Genomic DNA, 19,110 nt, shown 5'->3' on the forward strand with positions numbered 1-19,110 from the left:
TTCTTTGGTTCTCTACACTCTGCCTTCTGCAAAAATATTACTTCATCAGCGAATAATTATTGGTCACCCACTGTTGGTCACTGGTCTAGACCTTGTACTGATCCTTGTTTACCAAATAGAGCCCTAACCCTCATAGAGCTTATATTCCAGCTCTCTCTTATTGATTCCATAATCATAATCACCTGACTCTTTTTATGATGCATTTGATACTATAGACCAATCCACACCCTCCTGAAACTTTAATCTTTGTTTTCACTGCAGCAGACTGTGCTCTTTTTTTTTTTTCTAATGCCATATCTATCATTGAAGCTATTTCTTTCTCCTTCTAAATCCTAAATGTGAGCCCTACCCAATACTCTGAGTTTACTTTTTTTAATCTCTTCCTGTATTTTTGTTTGTGCAGATTTTTATTCTTTCCTTGCTCAAAAATGTGCTAATTCTTGCATGTATTTAGTAATTATTTCCACATTCTAGTCTCACATTTTTAAGTGCCAGCTGGGTAATTTCGAGTATCTCCCAGTCACATATCCAAACTCAAACTTATCTTCCTTTCAGGAAGAGTCTCCCCACTCTGCCCTCATCCTTGTATTTGTTACTGACAATATCACTGTTAACACTTAATTTTCTCTCAGTTTCAAATTCTGTCAGCTCTTCATTCTCAACTTACATGTTTTCCTTTTTCCCTGTTTTGCATTTCCACTTCTGTCATCTTAATTCGTCATTGGGCTATTGCAGATGTCAAAGAAACATCCCCAATGCACATATTCTCCTATACCAGCCACTCTTCACGTAGGTGCAGGATTAATATTCCTGATAGGGCTAGAATATGAGCTCTATGAAAGTTGGGACTGTATTTGGTAAAAGAGGATCACTACACCAGGGACCAACAGTGGATGACCAATAACATAAGAACTAAAATCAGAAATGCAATTGCATTTCTGATTTTAGTTCTTATGTTGTTCTGTTGCAGACTCTGATCTTGCTCCTCAAAGATGCTTTGGGCCTTAGAAACGTCAACGTTAGGTCACATTGTTTTAGCATGACTTGTAATTTTTTCTTGGTAGTGGACACAATGCACTGGGTAAAAGGAACTTCGGTAAACAGTTAAGTTTTTATCTTGCCTGAGTAAGGTTGTGTTTACTGTTTGCTCTAAGTGTCAAAAGGTAACATTTCCTCTAGCAGCCTTGCTTTTGTCCCCCTTGTCTGATTTTTGTTCCCCTAGAGACTTAAATAAGGTCTGAGAGATAAAGTCCTTTCAGTTCTACTTCCTTGCTAATGTCCAGGAGCCTTATGGATGGGGTGGTGAGGTGGAAATGTGTTAGATGATAAAGTCAGGGGAAGGGAAGCATCTGCAATCCTGTGACTTTAGCAAGCCTTTTGCTGTGCCCTTCACAAGTGCTTCTCAATTCTCCTGCCCCCTTACCTGGGAAAGGATGTCTATCTAGACCTGGCTAAGAAAAATAGACATCCTTCAGAATGGCTACTTTCCCATCTCCCTGAAGAAAGCAGAGAGGATTTTTCTCCAGTTGTCACTGAGAAGTTGTTAGGGCTTCTGGAGGCAAAACTTTGAGAGTTCCCCTAAGATTTGTCCCCCTGGAATTCCCATATCTCCAGCTTGTCCACACTGAGCCCCCAGCTTGTTAATTCAGCTGACATGCTCCTCACCCAGCATGGGCTCCATGGGCGCCTCCTGCTCCCCAGGTTCCGCTCCACTAAACTGCATCTGCCCACCTGTCTCGCCAGTTTGGGGGAGGCGGTTTGTTCTGTAACCTCTACTTTAATGTCTGATGGATCTAAGAAGAGTTTTTGAGTTTTAGTTAGTTCAGCTTTTTGTTCTTGTGTCGAAGATGAGACTGATGCCTTTCAAGCTCCATACATGCTGGACTAGAAACCAGACATCGCCCACATTGTAATTTTTTTTAGAATGATCATTGTCACTCTAAACTGATTTCTTTGCCTGCTACCATCTCCACTATTTCCTTCAATGTAATGATATAATGACATATATTTTATAAAGTATTTCCTCAATCACCAAATGTAAGCCATCTTTTAATTGTTAAACAATATAGCAGTTAGGATTTACATCAATAGTTGGTATTACAGCTTCATAATAATCTCAATGAGCTGTGTTATTTATTATTATTATTATTCCCCATATGATAGATGATGAATATGAGACATAGTGGGGATTTAATGATTTTTTCCAAAGTCAAAGACAAGTATCGAAGTTTGAATTTGAACCCAGATAGTCTGATCTAGAGCTTGTCTTCTCAATAGTACATGTTGATAACTTTTATCCTTAGATTCTTCGGGTTATGTTTCATATTTTCCAAGCCATGATTTGCTTATCTCCCTAACATCCAAATGAAAAACATGCTGCTTTCTATGTAGTAGTAGTTATTCAATCAATAACTTGTTATTGATAGCCTTTTACTACTGCTAAAATAATCTTTATTATCTATTCTCTATGTTTCTTAGGAGAACAGCACTAATTTGCAACTGTGTTCTAAGCACTTTACATATAGCGTGTCATTTAATTTTTACCACAATTCCATGAAGCTAAAATATCTACTATAATTATAGTCCTAGAGAATTTAAATAGGTTTCCCAAGGTCACATACCTAGTAAGGGGTAGAGTAAAGATATGAACTGAAACCCACAGCTCCAGCGCCTGCAGGCTTAACTAATAGGCAATCATGCCCACGGTTTCTGCTCATTACATATTCATTAAAACAAATATTCTTCTGCTATTTGCTTTCCACATTCTTCCAGTTTAAATGGACCTCAAATCTAAACGAAGTCAAAGCTCTTGCTATTTATCACTTACCTAAAGAAAAAGGTTTATAATTTATTAGCTCTTTTCTTCCTACATGGCTAGGAAACAAGTTTTCTTTTTAATCTCAATTTGGCAAATGAAATGAAATCTCAGAGATGCTTTTAAGTCAATGCATGTTTCCAAAGGCATTTGGAAGGAAAGTTACACATAAAGAGGTTCTTCTGGGTTCTTCTAATATGAGAATTAAGAGGTTTGGAATTCTTTGCCTCTACTTAGACTTATAGGAGGTGCCAAACAATTCCATCCATATATAACCATCATGTGACTGAGATGTACTTGCTGCTGAGCAATTAGAAGCTTTCAAAATAAGATGCATCTACCCTGTGTTGGTAGGTCACAGTCCGAAGCTTCATTTTTATATCAGATTGATGCATAGTGAGGGGAAGAAATTAAGGCATCAAATCTGATAATAGTAAATAGTGTTAAAATGAGACATTCTGCTGAAAACTGGTTTTTAATAGATAATAATTACTCTCAAAAGAGAATAATGCCTGAAAAATAAACTGTTGGGAAAGACAGAAATAGAGAAATGCCTAATCCATTCATTATACAGCCCTTCAAAAAGCTCAAAAAAGTGATGTAATGACAGACATTTCTATCAAACACCATGAGAGAGTGTCATTTGACTTCAGCGGCACCGACTGTTGCTGCCATTTTGGCAGCTGTGAGGAAACATCTGTTCTCTCTCTGAGCACGCTCACACTTCACGGCCTTTAAAACTTTGAGGCACAAATAGCCAGCACCTTGAAAATAGGGCACGGGGTGGGAAATGAAAGTGCAAAAAGAGATTGAGGGCATTTCCACTGATGGTCATTAAGCACCTTCATTTTAGAGCAACTGACAGGCAGAAATGACGGGGTGTGGAGCCAAGCTTTAGCCAGCCTGACGCTGAGGAAGAAAGGAGTTTGCTATTTTGAAAGAGAGGCACATTGCACTGCATTTTTAAAAAGCCATTAGGCAGGTTTATTTTATGAGCAAGAGGAAAAAAAGGACTAAAATGGCCTACAATTTAAAGCAAGGAGTGAATTCAGATCACTTGAAGTGGGAAATTGTCTTTTATGATTTGACCCCAGTGCAAGGGAGTGGGATTCTGCTGAGGGCACGGGAGCTGTAAAAATACTGCTTTCTTTTAAAAGTATTAACTGTCTTTTTAAAAAAGAAATGTCCAACTTATTACCTTGCAGCATGATAATTCAAGGGAACATTTCAAAAACTCAAGATTGTAGCTAATAATATCTAAAAGACAAATTAGAATCTTCTCTCTCTGCCAACACCAAAATGAAACCAGTTCTGTGAAGCATGGGGATGGGTTGGGAATGTGGCCCGTACCCTTGGATATTTCAATGTCAAGTAACACAGTACACTTTGATGCAAATTTACACTATTGGACAGTAAGTAGAGGCCAGTTTTCAAAAATGTATGCAATTCTTTAAAGAGTTTCTAAGGTAAAAATGGAGTGTTAACGAGAAACTTCTATTAGTGCCTGATTTTGACTTAGATGTGAAATATAAGTTCTGTATCTTAAGAATATTAAAAACTTATAATCATAAAACCTATACAAGCAAAACTAAAGTATTAAACTGAAAGTGTACAGAAAATATCAGAAGAAAGAGAATGTGGGGAGAGAAAAAACTCAGGCATATTTAATGAATGCCCACATTCAGGTGTACTACATTTAGTAGTATTTAATTAATGTATCATAGATTTTACAAACTTAACTGAATGCATAAGATCTAATATATGAAAGTTAAGTAACTTTTAAAATGGCCAATAGAAAGCTGTAAAACAGTCCAAAATCAAACCAACAAAAAAATTGTGCCTGAATGTTGTTGATCATTCCAGTCACATATAAAGTGAACTGGTTTAATGATTTACCATTACATTTTAAACATGCCTTGGCAATTGAGACTTTTAAGCTTTATTATCTCCTTTAAAACATTCTGAACTTTGTGTGGGATGCTAGAGTGACCTTCTCTAAGGATTTTGCTAGGTATATAAATAGGTAATTCTCAATGAAGCAAGTGAAATTTTATAAATGTTTGAAAGTGGATCTAGTCTGAACTTGTTAGATACAGAATGAGTCTATTTCTGAAAATATAATCCATTGTAAGGTTTTATAAATTTGTGATACAGTACATAGTTCCTGGATAATTCATATATATATCTATTAATACTTTCAAAAGGTTAAGCAGCGTTTCTGGTTTTTGTGTTTAGGTGTAGGATTTTATAAGACCAAAGTTAAATAAGCAAATTAGAGGGGGTTAGGTGGGTTATATTTTGAAAACTCACCCAGAGTCCCCTAACTAATAATTGGAATTGCTAGCTTTTATTGATATAGATATGCTTCAGTGAAATTATGGGTTATTATTATACATAGTGGATTATATATATTTTAAAATTAAATTTCATCATATAGTCTTAAAATGAAAATATTAGATTATCCTACATTCCTCACAATATCATATCTTTGCTAAACTTGTTTTTAGTAGTTGCTATAATAAAAGTAAATACTGGGGAAAATAAATATGAAATAGGAAATTTGGAATAGGAAGTGAAGAAGTTTAATCCATTTCAAGATTTGAGAAACTGGTCAGTGTTTAATAGTCTTACTCTCCAGTAGAAAGTAACTGTGGCTATTTACATACAAAATAAATTTGCCAACAAATTGAACAATCTGGGAGAAATGGACAAATTGCTAGAAACATACAGTCTTCCATGACTGAGTCAAGAAGAAACAAAATGTCTGAATAGACCGATAACTACTAACTAAATAGAATCAGTAATTTAAAAACTCCCCGCCAAAAAAAGTCTTGAATTAGATGGCTTCACAGGTGAATTTTACCAAACATTCAAAGTACAATTAACAACTAACCTCAAACTACTCCAAAAAATTCAAGAGGAACCAAGGCTTCCAAGCTTATTTTACAAGGCCAGCTTTACTCTGATTTCAAAACCAGACAAAGACATTACAAAAAAAGAAAATTAGCCCTGGCCAGTATGGCTCAGTTGGTTGAGCATCCCCTGTACCGAAAGGTTGTCAGTTCAACTCCTGGTCTGGTCACATGCCCAGGTTGTGACCCTGGTCAGGGTGCATGAGGGAGGCAGACAATTGATGTTTCTCTCTTTCTCTCCCTTTTCCTTCCTCTCTCACTAAAAATCAATAAAAATATATTTTTTTTAAAAAAAGGAAAAGAAAATTATAGGCCAATATCCCTGATGAACATAGATGTAAAAATCCTCAACAAAATATTAGCAAACCTAATTCAGCAATATGTTAAAAATATCAAACACCATGATCAGGTGGGACTTATTCCCAGGATGCAAGGTTGGATTAGTACAGAAAAATCAATTAATGTGATACACCACATAAACCAAATGAATGATAAAAATCACATCATCATAACAATAGATACAGGAAAGCATTTGACAAAATCCAGCACCTATTTATAATAAAAATGCTCAGCAAAGTGGGAATGGCAGGAACATACCTCAACATAATAAAGTCCATATATGACAAATGCACAGTTTACATCAGAGTCAACAAGGAAAAATGAAGTGTTTTACTTAAAATCAGGAACAAGACAAGGTTGTTCACTTTCATCACTTTTAGTATTGCAAATCCTAACCCTAACAATTCAGCAAGAAAAAATAAAGGCATTTAAATTGGAATGGAAGAAAAAAAATTGTCATTATTTGCATATGACATGATACTATATAGAGAGAATTCTAAAGATTCCACCAAAAAAATTTATTAGAACTGATAAGTGAGTTCAGTAAAGTAACAGAATATAAAAATAATTCAGAATTCAGTTGGATTTTAATACACCAATAATGAACTATCAGAAAGAGAAATTAAGAAAACAATGCCATTTACAATTGCATCAAAAACACACACCCTAGGAATAAATTTAACCAAGGAGATAAAATAACTAACTGTACTCAGAAAATTATAACACATTTCAGAAAGAAATTGAAGAAGATACAAATAAATGTAAGACTATCTTCTGCTCATGAATAAGAAGAATTACAGCATCATTAAAATGTTTATAATATCCAAAGCAATTCAATCTAATCCCTATTAAAATACCAATGGCATTTTTCACAGAACTGGAACAAATAATCCTAAAATTTATATGGAACCTCAAAAGACCCTGAGTAGCCAAAGCAATCTTGAAAAAGAGCAAAGTTGCAGGTAGCACAATACCTGATATCAAACTACACTACAAGGCTACACTAATCAAAACAGTATGGTAGTGGCATAAAAACAGACACTTACATCAATGGAACAGAATAAAGAACCCAGAAATAAACCTACACCTATATGGTCAATTAATCTATGACAAGGAAGGCAAGAATATACAGTGAGAAAAAGATAGTCTCTTCAAAAATTGGTGTTGGAAAAACTGGACAGATACATGAAAATAAGCCGCCTTCTTACACCATACACAAGAATAAACTCTAAATGGATTAAAGACTTAAATGTTACACTCGATACCGTAAAAAAACATAGGCAGTAATATCTCGGCCATTTATTGTAGCAATATTTTTCTAATACATCTCCTAGGGCAAGGGAAACAAAAGGAAAAATAAACAAATGGGACTACATCAAACTAAAAAGGTTTTGCACAGCAGAGGAAACCATCAACAAAATGGAAAGTCAACCTATTTAATGGTGGAAGGTATTTGCCAACTATACATTCAATAAAAGGTTAATATCCAAAATTTATAAAGAACTCAGACAACTTAACATAAAAAAAAGAACCACTCCAGTTAAGAAATGAGCAAAGGACCTGAATAGATATTTCTCCAGATGGAACATATAGAATGCCAAAAGACATATGAAAGGATGCGTAATGTCACGAATCATCAGAGAAGTGCAAATTAAAACCACAATGAGATATCACCTCACACTTAGCAGAATGACTATCATCAATCAACAAACAAGTGTTGGTGAGAGTGTGGAGAAAAGGGAACTCTTGTGCACTGTTGCAGCCACCATGGAAAAGAGTATGGAGTTTCCTCAAAAAATTTAAAAAGCACTACATTATGATCCAGCAGTTCCACTTCTGGGTATTTATCTGAAAAAATCCAAAACACGAATTTGAAAAGATATACGCATCCCTGTGTTTATTGCAGCATTGTTTACAATAACCTTGATATGGAACCAACCCAAGTGTCCATCAATAGATGATTAAATAAAGACAATGTGCTCCATATACACAATGTAATATTATTCAGCCATAAAAAAGAATGAAATTTTACCATTTGCAACAGCACGGATGACCCTAGAAGGTATTACGCTAAATGAAATAAGTCAGACAGAAAGAAGCAAATACCATATGATTTCAGTTGTGTGTGGACTCTAGAAACTAAAATAAATGAACAAACAAAACAGAAACTGACTCATAGAGAACAAACTGATGGTTGCCAGATGGGAAGAGTGTTGGGGGACTGGATGTAAAAGGTGACAGGATTAAGTACAAATTGGCGGTTACAGAATAGATGCGGTGATATAAAGTACAGCATAGGGAATATAGTCAATAATATTGTAATAACTGTGTATGGTGCCAGGAGGGTACAAGACTTATGGGAAGGGTCACTTCATGAATTATATAAATGTCTAACCACTATGTATGCCTGAAACTAATATAATATTTAATGTTATCTGTAATTGAAATAAATTATCGGAAAAAAGAATACATTTTTTTCTATTTGTGTGTATTAGTTTCTTAGGTGCCTGCAATAGTATTAAAATATTAATGCATATTAAGTTGTTTGCACTTAAGTTTTTAATAAACAAAACTAAAATAGTGCCTCCCACGTGGGCTTCCATGAAAATATTACAGAGACACTAAGGACACTGTGACCTGAGTTACATTAGGAACCTAAAGGCAACGGGGAAGAATGGAGACCTTGGACTAAACTCAGGTCGCAGTACAAACTTAAAAGTTACCTTTTAAAGACAAACATATATGATGAAAGTTATTCCAAAGTGACATCTGAACTAATGTATTTTAATGTGTTTATGCAGTTAGGGGAATAAACTTACAGAAATACAAGGCTTTAAATCAGAATTCCCAACTTTGTAAAACAGATTAAATTTGTGTCAATGAACACAATTACTTTCTTTCCTACTGCTCTAGATATTTGACCTTTAACCTCAAGTTAGTGCTAAAGCATGAAAAAACCATACATTTAAAGTCTGAGTTAAACATGATCTGCTTTTGAGACAGAAGTATATTGGTTTTCATTATATATGGCATACTATTTGAATTGAGCTACAAAACATAAAATATTTCAATACAAATATACTTAACATTAATTTATCATATTTAGAACTAGATTAGGGCTGTTTATTCACATCCGGTATATAGGGTGACCCCAAAATGTATACACACACTTTGAATAATTATAAAGGCAGTGTTTATTAAAATACACTTCATTTTCAAAATTGAGCTATCGGCTGTTAAAGTGTATACACATTTTTGGGGGACACCCTGTAGAATGAATAGATTCCATACTTTCAATTAAGTCTTGGCTATATAAGGAAAGTTATTATAGCTAATTGGGTTGTACCATGTTTTCCTTATTAAGAGTGATATTTTAAAGTTTGCTCCTTAAAGTGTAGTTTAAATGCACAGTCCACTGATGCAGTGGAGAAACTTCTCAAGTTGTTTCTACTAGTGCTCTTTATATTGAGGAAAATCTTGCTGTAATCACTTACATGTCATGTTCCTTAGTTATTTTTCATGATGCAGATTTTTTTAAAAAATTTCCAGACTATAAATTTTCTAAGTGAAGAGAAATATTTTCAGTAAGTGCTATTGGACTTGTTCAACTGTATAGAAGGCAATAAGATGAAGGAAAACTTAGATATACATATTGAATCAAAGATACTATGGATTTAAAGAATGCACTTTTAAAAGAAATGAGCTGCAGATCTTAGTAGGTCTGACACACGGAGTTTAGGTGTATCTAGGTCATGCATGCCACATATATGTCTTTATTTTCCAAATATGAAAACAAACAAGGACATCCTTGCAAAGAAATGTAAAAGAAAACTTTTTCCTGGCTGAATTAAAATATTGTGTATAATTTTCCTAATCTGATATTTGCTAAACACACAATGTATTTCATAAGACAATGAAGACAGAGACAGTCCACTGATGCAGTGGAGAAACTTCTCAAGTTGTTTCTACTAGTGCTCTTTATATTGAGGAAAATCTTGCTGTAATCACTTACATGTCATGTTCCTTAGTTATTTTTCATGACGCAGATTTTTAAAAAAAATTTCCAGACTATAAATTTTCTAAGTGAAGAGAAATATTTTCAGTAAGTGCTATTTTTAAAAACTTCCAGTTTCAGTGTCTAGCAGTTAAGGGGCTTATAAGCCATCATTCCCAACCTCTTAACTAATTGTGTTTAAGTGTGTGTGTGTGTGTTTGGGGAAAAATGAAATGAGTACATGGTGTCAATATATTCTGCTTCATGCTATGAAATAAATCATTTCACTAAAAAATGTTATATTTATCTATTTCAAGGTAATGGACAACACTTTCTGTATGTCAATTCATCTGGTCCCAAAGGACACACTGCAAGAGTCACCACTTCCCAATACTTCCCAGCCAGCCTTGGAATGTGCACTCTTCGGTTCTGGTTCTACATGATCGATCCCAGGAGTATGGGAGTATTAAAGGTACTAAAGAAAGACAGATTTGTGTTTCACTAAAATCTTCATAGTACGTCTTTAAACATATTTCCCGTTTTATAGTCTTATAAAAAATTTTCTTTCTTATAATCTTTAGTTTGGATATATTAGTGCCATGTTTTACTACATTCTTTAGGACAGGGATTTTCAACAGATATGTTGCAATTCTAAGGATTGTCTTTAGTTATGACATGGGGACATTTGTGGAGAGATCATTCCTTATAAGGGGTCTGAGAACTTAAGGTTTGTGCATGCATTTTCTAAAGTAACTGAGACCGAAAGTCCAACTAATGTTATCTGGAACTGTGGAGAGGAAGAATCTCTTATTTTTAAATATTAGAGATTTTAAAAGAATAAAATGAATAATAATGTGCTCTGGTGGTGCAGGTGTGGATAAATAATTATTCTTACCCATTGCTATCAATATTAAATTATGAAGAGCCCTTTGGCAATTAACAGCTTCCTAATTTGTATATTATTTACCAAAACATTCCATATGTAGAAATAGAAGAAAATAAAGTTAGACATGCATGATGTTTTATTTATAAAGATTTTTATCTCACAATCATTTAAAATAGTAAATATTTAAAACCATCTGAATGTCAAATGTTAGGAATTTGTGAAATGCTGTACATTCACTTTTACTATTAAACATTATGCAAAAAATAATTATGTGAATTAATAATTAGTGATAAAGAGAATGATTCTGTTTCATTAATAACTAAAGCCAATATTAAGATGTGTTACAGAATTCCATTTAACCTCTATCTAATTTTGAGTGTATTACTGTGTGTGTATGTGTGTGTGTGTGTGTGTGTATATATATATATATATATATATCTTAATCTATATAAATATCTACATATATATCTATATATGTGAAAATAAATATATGGAAACATACACATAAAATGGTTAATTATCTCTAGATGGTGGAAACATTTTTTTCATTATTTTTCTTATTTATTTTATAACTTTCTACATTAAATATGTATTACCTTTCTAATAAAAAATATGTATATCTAAAGGGTCTTTATCATTGAAACTGTCGAGAGACACTGAGCTAGGGCGTGCCATAGACAGATGACTTCTTGAGTTAATAAAGGGCAGATGTGGTTCTGGAGCACATGGTAGAGTATAATTGTGCTAATCTGAAACTACTTACAGTGATTTCATAGATCCTTTAGAAAGGATATGGCAAAGAAAATACATAAGGTGAGGTTTCATAGTAGAGGATTTATGAGGCAATAAAAATAGCACAGCATTACTACAAGAGATTTAAAATTGTAGATTGTGGTAGTGTGCTTTCTTGCCAGCACAAATTTTATAAGGCTATATTAAGTACTATGTATTCCCTGTCCTTCTGTGCTCCATTCTGTGTCCCAGAGAACTACACTCCCCAGGCTCCTTTGCCCTCTGCCTTCCTGGGTAAGTTTGGCCGATTAAAGGCACTGGCCAAGACCTACAGGCAGGAAGAGGAGACCTCTCTTTTGGCTGAGTTTCTAACTGCATCTCATCTGTAACTCAATTTCCCACAGATGGGCTCTGGGTTCTTGGTTCTAATTCCTACCAAGTACACCTTCCAGCAACTCAGTTTTGGTGACTACTTCCCTTCGACCCTCTAGTTTTAGGGGTGGAAACATCTTCCTGTGCATACTAATCTATTGTCTCATAAATTCCATGGTGGTTTCTCATCTCTTCAATAAATTTTGTAAACAATTCCCTATATTAAATTTCCTCTATTTTTGAAATATGTTAGAGTAGTTTCTATTTTCTAGTTTGTCCCTGTCTGATATTTGTGCCCACTGGAAAGAAAACACAAATCTGTTTAAGATATTAACTCATAAAACAATGAAAAATTTTGAGTCAGCACCAGTCATTTTAAATTTGTCCTTCATACATTAACTTATTAAAAACTACCCTCTAGTAGGGGAAGACAGAAAACAAAATTTAAAAACCCACAAATATGAAAACTTCAATTTGTGACACAATACCCTGAAGCAAATAAAACAGTTCTTGGTAATGAATAATTACTTAGGGTCTGCTGAGAGTGTTATTTTATACTGAATGGTAAGGAATCCTCTCTGAGAATGATACTGTTTGAATTTAGATTTGAAAAACAAGAAGCAGCCAGCCTTATGAGTATCTGGAGTAAGAATGCTCTAGGCAGAGGGAGCAAGCTAATGAAAAAGTGCAAAGGTGGAAGGAATTTGAGGGCCAGTACAGCTGGAACAAAATGAGAAAGAGAGAGAGAGACCAAACAGGCAGGGGCCAGCTCATGTAGGGCCTTGTAAGGAAGGTCAGAAGATACCATTTCATTCTTAAGAACCATGCAAAGTCGTTGGAGAGTGTCTTGATCAGCTTGGGCTGCTATAACAAATTAGCATGGACTAGGTGGCTTAAACAACAGAAATTTACATCTCACAGTACTGAGGACTGAAAAGTCCAAGATCAAGGTACCCACCCATTCCGTTTCTGTTATGGACCCTCTTCCTCTTTTGCAGATGCCTGCCTTCTCTCTCTGTGTTCGCCAGGCCAAGAGAGATCATGTCTCTTGGGTCTCTCTTTATAACTACCCTAATCCCATTCATGGGGTCTTTACCTTCATGACCTAATTACCTCCCAAGGGCCCCACCTCCAAAAACTAAAATATTGGGTATTAGGGCTTCACCATATAAAGTTGGGGATACAGACACAAACATTCAATCCATAGCAGAGAGTGCTAAATTGTGGAGTAATATAACCTTACTTGAAAATTTAAAACATCTATCTGGTTGCTGTATGGAAAAGGGATGGGTGCTGGTGGGCAGGAGGAGGGCAGAAGTGGAAATGAAACAGGGAGACAAGTTAGATGATTTCTAGGAGTTTGGGCAGAGAAGTTAGGGCTTGGTCTGAAGTGGAGAAACTGCAAAGTGATTTCTACATGATGAGTGAGACTTAGATCTTCACTGGCACGTTGAGCTTATTTTCTACATAAAGCATGCTTTAATTTCATTAGCATATTAATGAAGAGCATCATATAAAGCTAACAGTTAAAGAAGACTTGTACAGTTGACAAGATCAAAGTGAAATTCAGTTATGATCTTTCTATGGCTTTTTGGGATAAAAAGCCAAACACTTCCGATTTCTCCCAGCCTGCAAAGTACAGTGTTGCGTAAGGAAAGCAAATGTTTTATAACTGGGAAGCTTAATGGTAAATGAATAATACTCAGAATAATAAAATGTTCATACAGGCATCAATATCCTTTATTCAAAGGCTCAGAAAATTATAGAACAAGGCTAATACACACTTTATTTTCTAGGTCAGTTTCTTTCTGTCTTTCAATTACCCACTTACATATAAAATTAAAAGCACTCCTTATAATGGTGCTGGCTGCTTTCTTATCCACATGCCAACAGAGCCCTAAGTGAGCCAAATTAATTTCCCATGAGATTATTAGTTCCTGTAGCTTAGCTTGTTTCGATATTTAATGCTAACTCATGTGAGTAACTCAATGTCCTATGGAAGGAGGTAAAGTTTGACACAGGACAAAAGCATTTCTGTAAAAATAACTAATGTCCTTTAATTACTCCAGGTACATTTTTTAAAGATGCAAATAGGAAGGTAGGCAATTTTAATAACTAATACTTCTATAATATTTTTTTTAATTTATAGAAATTTCTATTTCAGGGGGAAAAACTGTGTTCACTGATAACAGGGAAATCATATACCTACATGGGGTTTTTGTACCTATTTTCCATATTCAGAACAGTTACTCTGCTGTGTTGAAATGGAGTTAGGAGTTTTTAGACCTAAATGATTTCTGCTAAAACCTGTGGAATTTAGTGTGTAACTGTTCCATTCGGGAAGTCATTACTTTTGTGGTCAGGTGCTTGTGAGATTTGTTTTATTTTGTTTTGTTTTGTTTTACTTTGTTTTGTTTTAGTGTGATGTTAGGAAGATAGTAAGAGCAGAGAAAAGATAGCAGAGAATAGTATCAGCTGGTTACTATATGCCCTGCACTGTTTAAAGTGGTTTACATAAATCGATTGGTCTAATCTTCATATCATTCAATGAGGAAAGGACTAACATTATGTACATGTTAACAGATGAGAGTAGTAAGATAGAGGAAGCTTCAGGAGATTGGACAAAGTCATAGAGGTAGGAGGTGACAGGCCTGGGTATCCCTAGAGCCACTGGCCCCAGTCTGTGTTTCACTGCCTCTCAGAAGTAGATGGTTATTTTTATGGCACATTTTATTTTCTTTATTTTTATTATCCAAAATCATCCTGTATTTTCTACCAACAGTTATTGAAACCTAGTTCTCTGAAAGGTACTCTGTATATTATGCATTCTACATATGGTAGTTTTCAGAATAATTTAAGTTTGAATTGAACATTTTACCAAAAAAAAAAGGTATAATGGTAATTTCAACAGTGAGATATGGCCCCAAATATGTAGTATGTGTGATGTGGAGAGTAGGGTGCTATAGGCATTTGTTTTACGTCTAATTGCCTATGTGACATACCATTTAAACTTTTTGTTCTGCTTCTTTTAATGATTAACTATTGAATGAGCAGTTCAAGGTTAAGAGGCACCAAGACTACATCTTCTTTGTAAAACTGATTAAGGCCTCCTCTGGTCAGTTTTGGACCTCTCAAGTTTGTCATTAGACTTACTGATGTCCTATTAGAAGAGACAGGCCTTTCAGGGGGCCGCCTTCTGTATGCTAATGCAGGAGGAAATTCTATTTATTCCCTGTGATACTCCCAGACTTCTAAGCTTCGGAATGAGAAGATTGGCAGAGGAGGAAGAGTCTCACCTCATTCAGCCTTGTTTCTTAAATGCACAATGAGCGTGGGCCTGCTGGGGAATGGTGCAGAGTCACGCTGCACTAGCAATGGCCAGGGACTCTAAGGTACCCTAGAGGGGATATGTGATACACCTATCAGCACCTACCTTCACCACCCATATATAATCATAAGATCATGATGAATAATTGAATAATGAATCAATGAGGTGTGGTGAATAAACAGTTCCTAGTAATAGAGGAAATCAATTTTAGATTTATATTCCCTTAACTTACCATTTGGGGCAGTGAAGAATAGCTCACAAAACAATAACCTCTGCTAAAAAGTTGCCGAAAAGGCTCTGGCTATTACCATGAGGTGTTACCACATAGATGAGGATCTGGCCCCTTTTGTAATGATTGCTTGTGCAGCATATGTTCCTCCAGGCATATGTTGAGTAAAAATGAAAACTGATTTTAAAAAAAGTTAAGTTTCAAAAGTGAAAAAGTATTGAAAATGTTTAAGTTACATTTATAAAAATATGTATTAAAAATTAAATAGGTACTCATTTCTACTGCATATCCTTAAGGCGATTTACACATCTGGTTATCTTGTTTTATTCTTTCTTTGTATTATTAATGCTTAATTTTAAATGCATTTTTATGATGCTGTTTGTTATGAGAGTAGTTGTGAGGCACGATCAGTTTTCCATCTATAATTTATTCTTTTTAAAAGTATATTTTTACTGATGTTCCAGACTAACCGTGTCTCTTTCATTCCTGTTTATGCTGAAGTTCATGGTCATTGTTTTCACAAGTGGTAGCATACTGCTTATCAAGGGCAGCTTTTGAAAATAATAGTACATTGTGTTTAAGAGAGGAAACAATAGTACGCACAGTATCCCCAGGCATAAATGGTAGAGATATGTGTAGGAGTCCTTGAGCATACTTAGCAAATTTCTGCCCTCTAAACAGACTTTCAGAAGATCTAAGTTATGCTCTAAATTGAGCATTTTATATATTTTAAGGAGAAATATAGAAAGCAGTGTACTGGGACAATAGTTAACATGTCACGCACACTGGTGCATTGCAGTCATCTGTACGATGTAACATAAGTGACATGCAATAAAAACAGTTGAAATGAACCAAAGTATTTTTGTGATTTCCTCCCTTTTTGAGAATAGATTCAAAGTTTTTTCCATATAATATCAGTGTACCATAGTTTAACCTGATAGGTCCTATTAAATAGAAGAGAAAGGTAAGGTTGCATCTCCTGTGCCAGGCATTTTGCTGGCAGATTGCATGACAGACAGGACCCTGTGGCGGGCTTCGCCTTGGAGAGTGTGCCAAACACACAACCGTCATCTGTCACAAAGCAAGAATCAAGGGCTTCTGCTAACAGCTCAGCAAAGGTGGGTGTGTAGATCTCGCCAGCTGCCAGCAAAGAGATGCTTTGATAGTGCAGGTAAAGCAAATATGCTGAGATGTGCTGTGTATCTCCTATTGTGGAAAATAGGAAAATAAACCTTAGGATGGTAAAAAAAAAAAAAAAAAAAAAAATACTACTATGAGTTGCTATTAAATTATAAAATAAATGGGAGGGAAGGCTCCACATGAACTGTAAGGCTGACATTCAAGAGAAGGAACTAATCTAATTTGACCTTCAAAACAGACTTTTCCTTTAGAATATAATAAAAGCCCAAAAAGAAAAGTGACCTCATTGCTGCTAAAAGTTAAAATCATGTCACAGTTTTAAGACACAGACATGGGAATTTGCCAAAGAAGGTATTTCTTGCACCTGCCGACAAATGGACCAGGCGCAAAGTCACCTTGAGAAAGAACCAAAACTCAGCTTTACTTAGAAATCTGGGTTCCAAACTGATGTGATAGCTCCAAAAAAAGAAAAAGAAAAAAAAAAATGCCATGTTTAGTTAAAGCAACTTTTCTTTTACATTCTTATTTCATGAAATCTCTTAATCTATTTTCCTTATCGATTCTGGCTTTAAGGCTTTGTTGGGGAAGTGCTTTCCTGTCATAAAAATATTCTTATTTATTTTAGTTTTATACAATTTTGATTTCCATATTTAACTAATTAGTCCGCTTATAATTCATTTTGTGTATGGTGAGACGTTAGAAACTTATAACTTTTGCTATTTGCAAGCCAGTTTCTCCACCGCCATTAATTCAGTACTGTGTCCACCCCACGTTTATTTAGCATGCTTTCGTTATGATACATTAAATTCATATATGCATTTGTAAATTTTCTACAGGTGTATGGAAGAAAGATTTCTTCTTAGTTGGATACAAAACTAGATAGAGGCATAGAAAGATGATAGAAGGTGTTTTAAATTCCTCCAGTATAATTATAAAGTCTCAGTTTGTCTTTTTGTTTTGATCAGTCTCAGCCCTTTATAGTTCAAAGCTATTCTTGAATGCATAAAGATTCAAGACAGTTATATCTGCTTGGGGAATTAAAATTTTATCAATATTAAATATCCCTCTTTTTACATTCCCTGAAATATTTTTTCCTATTAATAATAACATGGCTTTTCTTACCATTTTAAAAATAATTTCCTTAATATCTTACCCATCTCTTTATTTTTATTATTCCATAATAATTGGCTTTAATTATGTCAGTTTATAACATATGGCTGGGTTACCTTTTTCCTGTAATATGAGCTTCTGTTCTTTTATAGATAAATTTAGTGTTATGAATTATTGCTTCATCCAAATGGAGACATATTTCTGTATGTTTTCTGTGTCTTTTTTCTTGTTTCATTACTTTTCCCTTTATATGTCTTTAGTTGGGTTGATTGGATATCCTTTGTTCTTGCTTATCGCCAGTATTTATAAATTTAATTGCTGTGTTTCTTTTTCTGAAGTGGACACTTAATTTTTAATAAATCCATTAAAGATACTTATCCACTATTACTGAAAGTTAATTGCATACTTCCAACCTACCCACTCCTCAGAGAAATGAAGACCTTTGGCAAGATTTTATTGACCTGGCTTATCCTCTAAACAGCTCTATGACTTATTAAAATTGGCTGGAACATAAGATTCAGAGTGTAAATAATTCATCTACTCTCTTGGCAATCACATTCTTCGAAATGCCTCACTAATATATGATTATCAAGTAAAACTTTTAGTTATCTTTGCTCTCTAGTCTATCAATTCCTATGCAATCACTATATTGAATTCTTTTTGTTTGGTGTATATATTAGTTAGCTAGGGCTGCCATAACAAAATACCATAGACTGAGTAGCTTAAAAAACAAAAGTTTATTTTCTCACAGTTCTGAATGCTGCTTGTCCAAAATCAACATGTCAACAGGTTTGATTTCTTCTGAGTTTTCTTTCTTTGGCTTAGAGATGGTAGCCTCCTCAGCAAGCCCTCATGTGCATTTTCCTCTGTAGGCGCTCTTATGAGAACACCAGCAAAATTGGAGTGGAGCCCAGCTTATTGGCCTCATTTTAATTTAATCACCTCTTTATAGACCTTGTCTTTAAATACAGTCACATTTTAAAGTACTGGGGTGTAGGGTTCAACATATGAACTCATGGGGCAGGCACCTTCAGTCCATAATAACATGTTTTTCACACTTCAGAAATAGTTTATACATGGGTGGTAAGCTTTTTGAGTTCCTGATTGATTGAAGAAAACCTATTATGTACCCACCTTGGAAAGACAGTTTGATTGGGTATGAACTTCAGGGTTCAAAATTATTTGTCCTTAAGTTATTGCAGGCATCGTTGCATTGTATTCTAATACCCATGTTCTGTCTGCCTTACAGAAGA

At 34.7% G+C, this 19,110-nt stretch overlaps 1 protein-coding gene across 1 annotated transcript in view; it reads left to right on the forward strand.

Moving 5' to 3' along the window:
- The window catches only part of MALRD1 (MAM and LDL receptor class A domain containing 1), a 543,727-nt gene that overhangs the window by 377,233 nt on the left and 147,384 nt on the right, over positions 1–19,110 (forward strand). Inside the window, 1 exon segment of the mRNA XM_087815868.1 lies at positions 10,378–10,532. Coding sequence (XP_087671994.1) covers positions 10,378–10,532 — 155 coding nt within the window.

Source organism: Miniopterus natalensis, chromosome 1, assembly GCF_054644295.1.
Source record: "Miniopterus natalensis isolate mMinNat1 chromosome 1, mMinNat1.hap1, whole genome shotgun sequence".
NCBI lineage: Eukaryota > Metazoa > Chordata > Mammalia > Chiroptera > Miniopteridae > Miniopterus > Miniopterus natalensis.